The following is a 13602-nucleotide window of genomic DNA, read 5'->3' on the forward strand; positions in this document are numbered from 1 at the left end:
GCCTCTGAAAAGTGATCGGAACTCATCTAGTCTTCTCTTCACCCACTACCTCTACCCTAGTCCAAGCTGCAATCTTCTCGGTTAGACTGTTGCAAGAGCCTCGGAACCAGTGTTTTCCCTGCCAATCTTACCCCCTCCAGAGCACTCCCTCTCAACTGTCAAAATCTTTTATTAAAACATAAAATTGGGATATTACCATGCTTAAGACTCCTCAACTGTTTCCACTTGCTTAAGTTAAATCCTCATTCCTCACAATGTCTGTGATCACCCTGCAATAACTATGTAGTCCTTATGTACCTCACCAGCTGTAACGCAAGCCACTGCCCCTCACGCTCACTCTGTCCTGAAGCCACATTGGCCTTCCTTCTTTTTAAACCTCACACAGGCCAGCCTCTCTTCTTCCAGTGCAGTGCCCTGCACCATTTCTACCATTATTTTCTAAAATAGACCTTTTATGGTTTTCTCTTAATACCCCATATTAACATTTAGTATTGTTTGTAATTTTGTTGGATATTTGTTTCTTTTCTGTCTTCCCATTAGATTATCAGCTTTGTGAGGACCAAAATCTTGTCTGCCGTGTCCCCTACTATATATCCTAACACTAGGCACAGCACCTGAAATATAGAAAGTACTTAATAAATCTCTCTGGAATCACTCAATACCTCTATTCATTGAGAGCGTATTACATGCTAAGTACTCTGCTCAGCTCTTCGCATATATAATCCCATTCAATTCTTATAATGATTCTACATGGCATTACTCCCATTTTAAAGATGAGGAGATTCAAGCTCGAAGAAAGGAAGTCTCTTGCCTAAGGCTACATATCAAGCACACAGCAGAGCTAGGTTTGAAATCAAAGCCCAGACGGTTAGCCACAATCCTATACTGTTTTCCTAATTTACAAGAAAAAAATCTAACTCTTTAGCACAGCATATATAACCTATCCCTGCCTACCTATTCAGCTTTATCACTCATTCCTTCTTAACATTCTAGAAACACTGAGCTCCTTTGCCTTTCCTGAATATTGTGCTCTCTTAAACTTGAAAGTCTTTGCACATGTGGTTTCCTCTGCCCGAAGCTTCCCCCCGTCCCTCATTTTTAGGGAAATAAGGTGTCCCTTCTCCATTCATAGAGAGAGGTCCTCTCCTGAGACACGTGCTATCTTCTGAAGGATAGCTAATTGCCTGATGTAGGTAACTGCCTCGTTTCCTTACTCCATCACCTTTCCCTTTGTCCTTTTATCCTAGAGAGGCTGCTGACAGAGACGCTTGATTTTACAACTCACCCATACAGGTCCTCCCATCAGGAGCCAGCTGTAGGCCAGGAGAGGGGCACTGGCACCGTATCTGTCCTTTGACAACATCACAGCCATACTGACAGTTTGCCATGGAGCACGTCAGGGCACCTGGAAAGAGTGTGACTGGCTGACTCAGAGAGGCAGAGGACAAATTCTATGACTGTTTTTTTAACTTGACACTGAATCAACAATGAAGACAAAAAGGCCTCAATTATCCAACAGTCTAAAGACAGTCGAAAACAGAGGGACAGAAAGACCTTACTCCCCCAGGGATCAAGAAGATTAAGAAGTGAACCAGCTCTGTTATCATCTGAGGAAGACCTTTAATGCATTTCAAAAATTAAAAGACAAAAGATGCTCAACATCGCTCCTCATCAGGGAAATACAAATCAAAACCACACTCAGATATCACTTCACACCAGTCAGAGTGGCCAAAATGAACAAATCAGGAGACTATAGATGCTGGAGAGGATGTGGAGAAATGCAAACTGGTGCAGCCACTCTGGAAAACAGTGTGGAGGTTCCTCAAAAAATTAAAAATAGACTTACCTTATGACCCAGCAGTAGCACTGCTAGGGATTTACCCAAGGGATACAGGAGTACTGATGCATAGGGGCACTTGTACCCCAGTGTTTATAGCAGCACTCTCAACAATAGCCAAATTGTGGAAAGAGCCTAAATGTCCATCAACTGATGAATGGGTAAAGAAATTGTGGTTTATATACACAATGGAATACTACGTGGCAATGAGAAAAAATGAAATATGGCCTTTTGTAGCAACATGGATGGAACTGGAGAGTGTAATGCTAAGTGAAATAAGTCATACAGAGAAAGACAGATACCATATGCTTTCACTCTTATGTGGATCCTGAGAAACTTAACAGAAACCCATGGGGGAGGGAAAAGGGGAAAAAAAAACCAAAAAAAAAAAACAAAGAGGTTAGAGTGGGAGAGAGCCAAAGCATAAGAGACTCTTAAAAACTGAGAACTGAGGGTTGATGGGGGGTAGGAGGGAGGGTAGGGTAGATGATGGGCATTGAAGAGGGCATCTTTTGGGATGAGCACTGGGTGTTGTATGGAAACCAATGTGACAATAAATTTCATATATGAAAAAAATAATAAAAAATAAAAAATAAAAAATTAAAAGACAAATATAAAACTTTACCTCACGTAGATTATCTGGAAATTTTTCCAGTGGCCAAGGAAAAGTGGAAGATTGAGGTAATTTTCCAGATTACTCATGCTAAATGCCAGTCTTAACTAAAACATCCAATTAACTTTCTCAATTTCCCACTAAATTTTTCTAGGAACATAAAACATCCCACTGAGGTGTACAATGTTGGAGGATTCCAGCATCACTGCCACATAGTATTAAACATGAATTCACCGAATTCTAAAGGTTCCATGCTAAATCTGCAATGCTAACTAAGATTAGCTCAACTTTTCTAATAAAATGTAACCCAGTTCAAGAGAGATAACAGGTAATTAACTAATTTATAATTAGCTAATTTAACAGGTAACTCAGTAAAAATGAAAATCAAGTCATCAATTGTCATTATATATATCATTGTCATTATGGTATTATATAAACACCATCTCAATTCAATGTTCAGCCTACAGCCTTCGGGGCATTGTCCATCTTACAAACACATCCAAATGATAGTATGAAAACATGATACGTTTCTTTCTCACAAAGACATGAAGTCTACTTTCATGTTACTGTAATCATTTCTTTTTTTCAGTTGAAGTAGATTTTGTTTTTTAGAAAAGGGATATCTTAGTCTTTAGACGACTATAAAGAAATGTAAACGTGAAGTGAGAAGGTATTTATGAATGGTTTATACTCAATCAAGCATTATTGGGTCCTCTGATGGATTCTCTACCATCTAACAGTTTAGTGTCTGTCCTTGTGAACAGCAACACAGTCCTCACATAGGTACGAATGCTCCTTTTCCGGCTAGAGCAGTTCTTTGCCCAGCTAGAAGACAGGCAAAAATGTGTTGGGGAAAAAACATTAGAAAACACATTTAAGTTTACGATTCTTGTTCTAAATACCACTTCCAAATCAGTTTAACGTGGACACCCATGGTAAAATAATGCTAGACATGTAAAAGGGCAATTTTTATTTTGATTTTCCATTCTTTAGGCACACATATAAATACATGCTCACATCCTGGTTAGGACAGCCTGGGAGGCTATTTTCACACACCCTATCAGAGCACCATGTGAAATCAAGCCAGAGCACTTCTAAAACAGTTAAGATTCTTGACATACTTGAGCAGGACCCATCTGGCATGAGCATATATCCGTTGAGACAGTAGCACTTGTAGCTGCCGTAAGTGTTCATGCACCTGTGCTTGCAGGGTCGTGGCTTCAGGCCACACTCATTTAGATCTGGAAAGAATGGGGGTTGATGCAACAAAATGAGAAAACCTCAACACTAATATAAACCATTTAAAATACCTCTCTATATTAAAGAATAAATGAGAAAAGAAGGTCAAGCTACTGTAACCAGTAATTTCCATAAGAGATAGAGCTTCTTTACGCCATCTTAATTTTAAGGTTAATTTTACACTAGGGGTGACCAAGAACTTTCCATCAGAAATGACCTTATAACAATGAGAGGGCTGTGTGAATTTCTGGAACTTTGATTAGAGTACTTGTCCACAAAGGACAATTTGAAAAATTCTCCTCACAGACACGTGCCTACCTTATCATCCCTAGAAAGAGCAGACGACTATCCACCTCATGGGTAGAGGTGCCTACCACGTACCTGATTCCAATATCCTCCAAATATCTAGGTTTACTACCAGCTTCACTTCTGACTATGTGATCTTGCTCTTTCAATCTCTTTCTGTTTTAAAAGATACTCTGTGAGCCTTTCTTAGTTTACAGGAAATATACAGATTTTAAAACATGAGACTGCTTTGGCCTTTCCAAAGGAAAGCTCTATTTTCAGAGGATAAGAGCTCCATGAATTACAGTGATCGCTAGTGTGGTTTCTCTTGTTCAGTTTTACAGATTCTCTACACTGATCTCAAATTAAAGAAGAAATTTAGTTTCCTGCTTTACTGATGTATTCAGGTCACAAAATAAACAAAAAATCCTACCCTCCAACATGTTTTCATTGGGCAGTTAAGAAACGTATATGGAAATACTACTGGATGATACGTGGTGGACTACTATGTATTTTAGGTTCGTCCATTTAAATATCAACGTAAAATTAATAAACTTCACATTGTAAGAATTTTCTAGCCCAAGTTGAATATTGCTTCAAGTGAACATAAAACTCATAGTGACAAAGTGAAATACTAATGCCCAAAATACAGACTTCATTAAAAATAAATACGACCACATGTTTACTGTGTCTGGAACTATCAGCATAAGCACCTGACGAGATAAATTATCTATTAATCTATGTCATCAAATCAGAAATACAGGTATATCTAGTGACGAGGTGTTTTAATCTAATCGAATTTAAATCTGATCTGCTCGTTTACTGGTAATTTATAGCTTTCATTTAATTAAACCACCAAATTACACTGCTTTTAAAACCACCTAATAGTTGTTACATCTACAAATGTTTTCATATCTTACTAACTTTCCAACATGGTCCTTTTTCTAACCTTAACACGACAGTGAGCAGGTCCCCAGCTGGGCAAAATCTAGGAAGGTTAAATAAGGAAACCAGATACCTTCATCATCTCCCATGCTTTCTTCAGTTTTCTACTTTATTGTCTCATGCCCGGTCAAGGGCATTCAAAACAGAATCATATTTTAAAATATATATTTTTTAAATTTCCTCAAGGAAGGTGCTTTGCAGATTATAGTATCAACCAAAAATTTGACTTCTCTGTTACATGAAGTAAAAATTTTAACTAAAGGAAGAAAGAGAAAGAAATTCACTCCACCTCTAATATTCTTCTAACTTGTATTTCAGTATTTACTAAAAATTAGAGTCAGGGAATCTTTTCTCATGTTCTAAGAGAAGTTAATTATTCCCAATATATCCATACATCCCTGCAGTTTCGCACCTGGATTTGATAAGTTCCTGGTTGGTATTAAATAGTATTTAGGGGCACCTGGGTATCTCAGTGGGTTAAGTGTCTGATTCTTGGTTTTGGCTCAGGTCATGATCTCACAGTTTGAGAGACCCAGCCCTCCATCGGGCTCTGTGCTGACGGCATGGAAATCTGCTTGGGATTCTCTCTCTCCCTCTCTCTCTCTCTCTGCCCCCTCTTCAAAATAAATAAATGAAAACATTTAAAATAAAAATTTAAATAGTATTTAAATCTGAGCACATTGTTAGAGAAAGGCTTTGTGTTTTAAATATTTTTTGCACTAAGCAAATATAAAACAGAACAGTTAGAGGGGTGCCTGGGTGACTCAGTCAGTTAAGCATCGCACTTCAGCTCAGGTCATGATCTTGCAGTTCTTGAGTTCAAGCCCCGCTTTGGGCTCTGTTCAGAGAGCTCAGAGCCTGGAGACTGCTTCAGATTCTGTGTCTTCTTCTCTCTACCTCTCTCTCTCTCTCTGGCCCCCCCCCCCCACTTTCTTTCTCTCTCTCTCAAAAATAAACATTTTAAAAAAACGAACAGTACAATAAAGCCATAGATTAAGACTGAGTTCTATATTTCAAGGGAAAGTTATTGATGGATATAAAATGTGTCAATTAAGAACACTTAGATTTATTTTTAAAGAGCCACAGAAACTTCTGTGGGTTCCTGATGGAAATTGGCCAGATGTCTGCAGCTCTAAGCAGCTTATACAAGGGATATTTATGCTGATGGAAATTTCTTTAGACACTGTCCATGAACTAAAGCTGAAGCCAAGTTATTATGGCAGCTCCACTCTTGACTAACAAAGGACCCCTCAAGATTGCTATGAGAGTTTTCATGATCCAGACTGGGGCTGCCAGTGGTCTTCAGTCCAAATCTATCCTTCCCTTCCCATGAGAAAAAGAGTACTCTTGGGTTAAGAATCATGAAGCCGAACGGAAGTGAAAAACAAGATGTCATAATTCAAAAACAAACAAAAACAAATCCCCCACCTGGGAATCCGTATGAAATTAATATGGAAGAGGAAATAAACATGCAGCATTCAATGGGTAAATGCAGAGACGTTTGTTGGCTACTTCACTATTATTAAATTGACACATAAATATCTAATACGCTGAAAGCAATCTGAGAAAGCTGTACTCTAACAGCTGGTGATGGAGTGGCTGATACCCACTGACAGCTGGCTGGTGTCGATGTCTCCAGTGACTGCCATCATTGCTCCATCTGCTACAGGCATGTGCGTCCTAAAAACTTCACACTGACCCTTACAAAAACCACTGCAGAAATTATGAAATAGAATTCCACAATAATCCGTGTTATCAATATTTACCAAATATCAGACTTCTGCTAAAGCAGGGAGCTTCAAAAGGTTAAAAGCATCTGGTGTCCTGGTGATGAACTTCTTTTTTCTCAATTTTCTTCAGGGTTTCTAGTTTATGATGATTATAGCTTTATTTTCTTATTGACCAAATGCCTTACAAAATTGAGTTAATATGTGCTGCTTCCAAAACCTCTTAGACTACTGACCTAGTAACACATGTCTTACTATCAAGTCAGAAATTCAAAAACACCACTTCCAATTTGCAGCAAATTCTCCTATAATAACAAGTAGAACAGGGCGCCTGGGTTGCTTAGTCATCTGAGCGTCTGACTTTGGCTCAGGTCATCATCTCACAGCTCGTGAGTTTGAGCCCCACGTTGGGCTCTGGGCTGACAGCTCAGAGCCGGAAGCCTGCTTCAGATTCTGTGTCTACCTCTCTCTCTGCCCCCCCCCCCCCCACTTGTACTCTGTCTCTGTCTCTCAAAAATAAATGTTAAAAAAATTTAACAAGTAGAACAATATAAAGAACATGATCACACTTTCTCAAATCAGTTTTAAAGGTGATAAAAGAACCTAGGAAAGAAAACTTTAGTGTATTTACTTAAATTCACTTTAATCCTGTTCTTTCTCTAGAAGTTTGTAATATAAATTATAAGGAAACTCTACAATAAAAAAATTAATTCTGTCATGTACCTATTTTATCACATCAAAAGACATCACTTTACAATTAAACCACTTACATTTCAAATGCTTCAATTATCACATATACATTCTTAAAGCACATCTATTACAGTGAGGCGTATATTTAAGCAGGTTGATGGATTCAGGAGCTTGGGAAGGTAGGATGGGGGGGGGCGTGGAGGGGAGAGTAAGAAGAGAGTCCAGAACAAAAATGCAAGCTGCACAGCATTATAATTACACTGTAGGAAAAAAAGAATCAGAAATTTTGTTAGCATGCAGACACTGAAAAATAGCCTAAAAAATCTAGAATAAATTCACTGAATAAGATAACCCAGTGGATTTTAAGGAAAATAATCTTCCATTCAATACATTCAGACTTTTTTTTTCTTCTTTGACCCTTAAACTTGGCAACGTCTCAGAAATTTAACCTTTTACATTTTATCTAACGTGGAGGTCACAGGCAAATAGATGTCATTCAACTGCCATAACTTTCATTGTTTAAAACTCAATGATTGAAATTACTTCTATTGCCCTAATTCTTTATGCAGAAGATACACAAGTGCATTAAGTTGCTATCAGCAGAGAGAAACTAATTAATAATTTAAACTATTTTAATTCAGTCATTCTAAGTTTCTAAATTTAGGAGTGGGTAAAGGATACAGTCTTTTAGAAGAAAAACTGTAAAATCATGCTGCCACCGAACTTTCGTACAAAACTTCATCATAATGAAAACATTAGTATTTCTGGTATGCCTGTTCCCACACCAGCCCTACAGGTGAATAGGGCAAGAATTCTCTCCCCGTTACTAATTGGTTTGCTAAGACTCAGACACACTAAATGACTTGCTTATAATCACAGAGCCACTTAAAGACTATACTGAACCAGAACCTAGGCTTTCTAATATCACAAAATGTGCATCAAAAGAATGAAATTAATAACGTATGGTTTGATTTCCAGGTAACCTAAAACCCTATTCTCCAGATATGGTGGCAGGGGAGAGGACTTCATCATTTCTGAAATCTACTTAGCAAAAGTCATCAAAATCCCAATCTCAGTTGCTTTGGAATTCCTGACTTCACCTATTAAAATTAAGGTTATTTTGCCATTTGACTTTCAGAAAACATTCGGAAGCCCAGAAAAGAAGAAGAGAAGCAATGATATTTCTAATGCAGTGAAAGGACAGTGGAGGCTCCAGGCTTTTTAGAGCACAGAGAATCAGCACCAGGTGACAATTCCTGTTGCTTGCTTCACATGCTCAGGATGCCGAAGGCTGGGTACTCCCGGGGCTAGTCTTCAGGATATTTGCAAAAAGTGACGAAACTGCAGGAAGCCGTGCAGGTGGGAGAGCAAACCACCTGAGATAATACACGCTCACCCCTTGAAGGTAAACTTGTGGCTTGATGATCCAGGGGTTGGAAAAGAGGCTGTTCACTGCCTTGGTCAAGAGGAGTTGGGTAGAAGTGTTCGTCTTCACACCAGGAAGAAGGTAATAAGAGTCAACTTTGAACTGATGTCATTTTTAGCCCTAAAAATCTTTATAAGTATATATTAAACAATTACATAAAGTTGGTGGATTTCAAAAAGGATACTGTACATGCTTTTTAAAAATCAGTTTCCAGTTCTTCTGGTTTTTAAATTTTAATTTCTATTTTCCTTAAAATTTATCACTGCCATCTTGCCTCCCAAGAACACAAGTACATTTTACACACATGCACACACACATACATCATTCCTACACCAATCTTTAGAGAAAGTACTAAAAAAGAGATGGTCATTTTTTAAAGCCTGATTGTAGTCACTGACAAAGACAGAAAACTCGATTATACAAATACCGATTACAGTCTACCTGACACTGAAGTCTTAAATGTCCGATCAAGACTTTTCCTTATTATGTTGTCCAATAGTTTAAAATACTCCACAATTATGCACACATTTATGATTTGCATAGAGCTTTTTAAAATAAATAGCATGACAGTTCACCAATGCTATTCACATGTAAGAACTCGTGTTACATTTAGGTCACACTTAGTAGGAATATACGGTAAGCTTTCCACAAAAGAGGTTAACTCTTGCCATTATTAACTTACCAAAATAAGATGAGTAACTCGAAAGTAGAGTCAAAAAGGCAATCGCATCCTGTTTCAAGGCTTTCAGACTATTAATAACCAGTTAATATTCCAAATTAAATGAACACTGGTTTTGGGTTGAAACCACACATCTTTTAAAAAGTAAGGCTATCTGGAATTACCTTACTACACAGGGGTATAGCATTTAGACTGTTGTCCTAAGGAAGGCAATCAACTTTCAGATTTACCTAAGCCACCAAAATGTACTGTCTGGTTCTGTGCTACGAGATACTAGATCTTGGGGTGAGGAATTCAACATATGAAACATAAACTTTGTCAAAACATTAGGAACTGATATTTATAAACTGTTTCTTCTGAAATTATTATAAGCCCTTAATATAAGCCAGAATTGCATGGTACCATTTCCAGGGCCAGGATGGGGCTGCAGGGGGTGATCAGGAGAACTTACCTAACCGTGGTCGATTCAATCTTCTGGCTCCTGATTCCAAACCCTAAGCCTGACCCATACCTGACCATGTGCCCTCAACTCAACCCTTCCAGGAGATCGCTGCACTGTGGGTGGTTCTGCCCATGGCACTTCCTGGTTGCCAACCCTAACCCTAGCCATGGCTCTGGTTGTAAGGGGGCCCACCTCTTGCATTCAAGAACATAGATCTTTCATTTCTGAAAATATGCAATGATAGGACATATTACATGATAAAAATCATTCCCTAATTGGAAAGTTATAAAAAGATTATTACCTATAACAGTATCATTTTTTGGCTGAGGGGAAAGAGAATTGGTATGGGTACAGAGACTCAAAGAGGAGAAGAGTATGTATGAATAAAAATTACCAGAAAAATACGGTGGAGGAAAAGCAAACCAGAGTTAGGATTAGCATTTCATTACTGTGAAAGGTACCATGTGCCGTATAGAATGTGCTAATGATCAGGCCGAGCCTATGATTTTATATGTGATCTAGCTATTACAAATCCAGAAGTGACTCAGAGGGAAAAGCAAGCCACTCACGGCAGATTCACATCAATCCTGCAACAAGGCTGTTAAATTTAGCCAGTTGCAAAGTGGGCTTGCCCTGCTATTCTGGCTGCCCCCAGGTAGCTCTGAAAGCACTTGCTAAATGCTTGTCGTTCATACAAGCTGTTCACTCCACCAATCAAGTCTGCAGGAGGTTATTTCTTACATCACACAACTTGCAACAAATTTTTAGCGAATACTTGCCTTACACAGAAACCTACTTTCAATGAAAAGCTAATTTCCAGTTCTATGAAATCATCTCAAATATACCTCTTCTTGACATTTCTCCTGAAGAAAAAAGAAACCTGTTGGGAGTTCCAATATCTCTGAGGCATATTTGCCAGTTTATTAAAATGTATGTGCCAGATAAAAACAGTCTACATTAATTTGCTATGTAACAGATATAGACAATTTGCTCTAATATCTTTTCCTTGTGTCTCTGGACAGTTCTCCCACTTAGCCAGCTCCTCCACAGCTGCCTCTCACCCTGATGAGGGCTCTCAGCCCACAGACTCAGAGACTGCCTACAGTGCTGGACTGGGCAACTGCACAACTGCATGGAGCCCTTACAAGTATGGTGTTCAGGACCAAGAGCCATTATATGAAACAATCATTCATTTAGCAAATATTTAATGTGCACTTAGTGTGTGCAAGTCATTTTAATAATAGTTTTCAGGAATCTAGAAATCAGAGACCAAAAAGGATTCTTGCTCTCAAATACCATAAACCATGCCATTGGGAACTTGTCACAATTGCTTTTTTGGTAAGGAAGGCAAAGAAAGAGATAATCAAAAACATATGTTTACTGTAAGCTGTGGTTTTATATTCAAGATTGGACTTGAAATTACATTTTCAGTGTCCGCACTATTTTTTGCGGGCGTAAAATCCCATTTTGCTACTAATGAAATCCTCTTCCCCCCTAAGGAATATAGTTTTAGTAGGCAAGATTTCAACTCAGTAAATTTCAACTTTTCTTTAGAGAAACAGGTATGTATTACAGTAAAAAGTACATGATAAACTGGTTTTTCTGAAAATAGGAGATACCCAGAGATAAATCCTTGTTACAATAATAGTTTCAGTGTCTTTGAAGCATATTAAAGTTGATGTAGTTCCTGAAAATAAATTTAAATGAATTTCTCTGCAATCTCAACAGTGGCTTCTTATAATAACCTCCTTTGTATAAATTCCTGGCATCAGGACAACAAAGTTTTATGGTACTGACATATTGATGAAACCTCTGATAGTTTATGTTCACCACTTTAAAAAAGGAAGCATGTGGGAACTCTAAGATGAACACATTGAGAATTCAATAATCAGAACTGAACATGTCACTACTTGCAAACTTAGACTGCGGAAGGAAAATTAAATGGATTTTTAAAAGAGTAAACTGAGATCATAAAAACTCTACTTACTTCAAAAAGACTATCCAGGTATGTTTGGTAAATTCCAAGTTAAAAAATATTATAAGACATAAAAGAAGCATTGGGAAAAAAGTTAATCAAATAACAGATAATACAGAACATACTTTAGAATAACAGCTTCTCCTACCATTGGATATGTCACATTTCATTAGCATGGATTTCCTCTGACAGTTCAGGAATAATTACATATACTTTTAAACATAAGTTTTTCTGTACTGTTGTGGAAATTATGCCCATAAGTCACGAGTTTACATGAGGCATATCAAGGAGTATCAGATATTGATGAACAGGAATGTTTCAAAAATATCATTTCCATATTTGATGAGGTCAAGTAAGTTATCTATGAGACAGGCCCCATGTAACTGTTTCATTCAACACTAAAAAGGATAGAACATATTACTTACATTTAAGAAATAAGTAAAAATTGACTCTTATCCTTGTATCTCTCTGGTAAAATCTAACCCCAGCTTTTCTTACATAGCCAACAGTCCTAAACAGACATATACTGGATCTTTCACCAACTAATTCTGTGAACTTAGACAAGATACTTAATATCCCTGATATCTCTTTAAGTGAAAAATAACAATAAGCTATTATTTATCATTTAATTATCATAAATAACACTTTACCTCCTGACACTGTAATAATGAAAATAGATAATATATGTAAACTACCTGAGCACGGTGCTAAGTAAACACCTGCTTTTATAAACAACTTAAAACAAAAATAAATTAGTCAAAATCTTTATTTCTCAGAGGAACTTTTGCAATCTGGTAACAGTTGAACGGAATTTAATCTCAAAAACGAAAGGGCTCAGAGTTTGAACGGACCTCAAACTCCTACCTAACTTTGAGTACTGAAGGTGTTTCATCTAACAGGGGTCCAAGGAGGCCAAAAATCAGCCAGAGTTTCCCAACTAGTTAGTGGAGAAACAAAGATGAGCAGAATGGAAGGCTTCTACATTACCGATGCTGTGCTTCTCTTCTTTAAATGTGTATTTTAATTAGTATCAATGAATAAGAGGATGAAATTCTTTTAATTGCCCTCTGATGCAATACATTTTAAGATTTCACATTACATTTTTATCTTTCAGAACATGGCAGCTCACACATTTAGAAACAGCAGTCGTGGAAAACTGGTTTGGCATGAGAACCTCTAATTTTTATATTAGGCAGAAATAGAGGGGGTTTGTGATTGTAATTTATGTCTGTTTTCCTACCTTGACTGCAGGTTTTTCCAGCATATCCAGGATGGCACTTGCACTTGTTGGGTCCAATACATTCACCATGTTTGCACTGTGGTTGGCATACAGCTGTGAAGAGAGGATTTAATGCATTACTTCTAGGTCAGTTGAACATCAACCGTATAGCATCTATGTCATATAGTAGTCTGATAATAAAAGAGAAGACTAAGAACTTACAACAGAATAGCAGAAATATATAAATTCACTATGTCTGAGTGTGGTAAGCACTGTTAGACTAAATACTCTCACATACATGTAGGGTGTGTGTGTGTGTGTGTGTGTGTGTGTGTATCGCTTGGGTCTGGAAAACTGCCTAAACTTAAGTATAATGTTAAAGCAGTAAAAAAAAAAAAAAAAAAAAAAAAAGAGGTAAAATTATGAATAAACACAACTGATAATTGTCAATAGTTGCAACTTTATAATAACCGGTACCTGTAATTTCAAACTCATTCCCCCCAAAATGCTTCAAAAGTAGTTTTT

At 37.5% G+C, this 13602-nt stretch overlaps 1 protein-coding gene across 5 annotated transcripts in view; it reads right to left on the reverse strand.

Annotated features, from left to right (window-relative positions):
* NPNT (nephronectin) overlaps positions 1-13602 on the reverse strand; it is an 82770-nt gene that overhangs the window by 36423 nt on the left and 32745 nt on the right. For 3 of the 5 annotated variants that reach the window (XM_058721749.1, XM_058721747.1, XM_058721746.1), the window contains 4 exons: positions 13099-13191; positions 8733-8825; positions 3572-3691; positions 1286-1405 (listed from right to left, as the gene is read on the reverse strand). In XM_058721749.1, coding sequence (XP_058577732.1) covers positions 1286-1405; positions 3572-3691; positions 8733-8825; positions 13099-13191 — 426 coding nt within the window. The remainder of the gene's footprint in view (positions 1-1285; positions 1406-3571; positions 3692-8732; positions 8826-13098; positions 13192-13602) is intronic. The other 2 variants (XM_058721750.1, XM_058721748.1) reach the window with 1 other exon arrangement.

The sequence above is a fragment of the Neofelis nebulosa genome, chromosome 3, assembly GCF_028018385.1.
Source record: "Neofelis nebulosa isolate mNeoNeb1 chromosome 3, mNeoNeb1.pri, whole genome shotgun sequence".
NCBI lineage: Eukaryota > Metazoa > Chordata > Mammalia > Carnivora > Felidae > Neofelis > Neofelis nebulosa.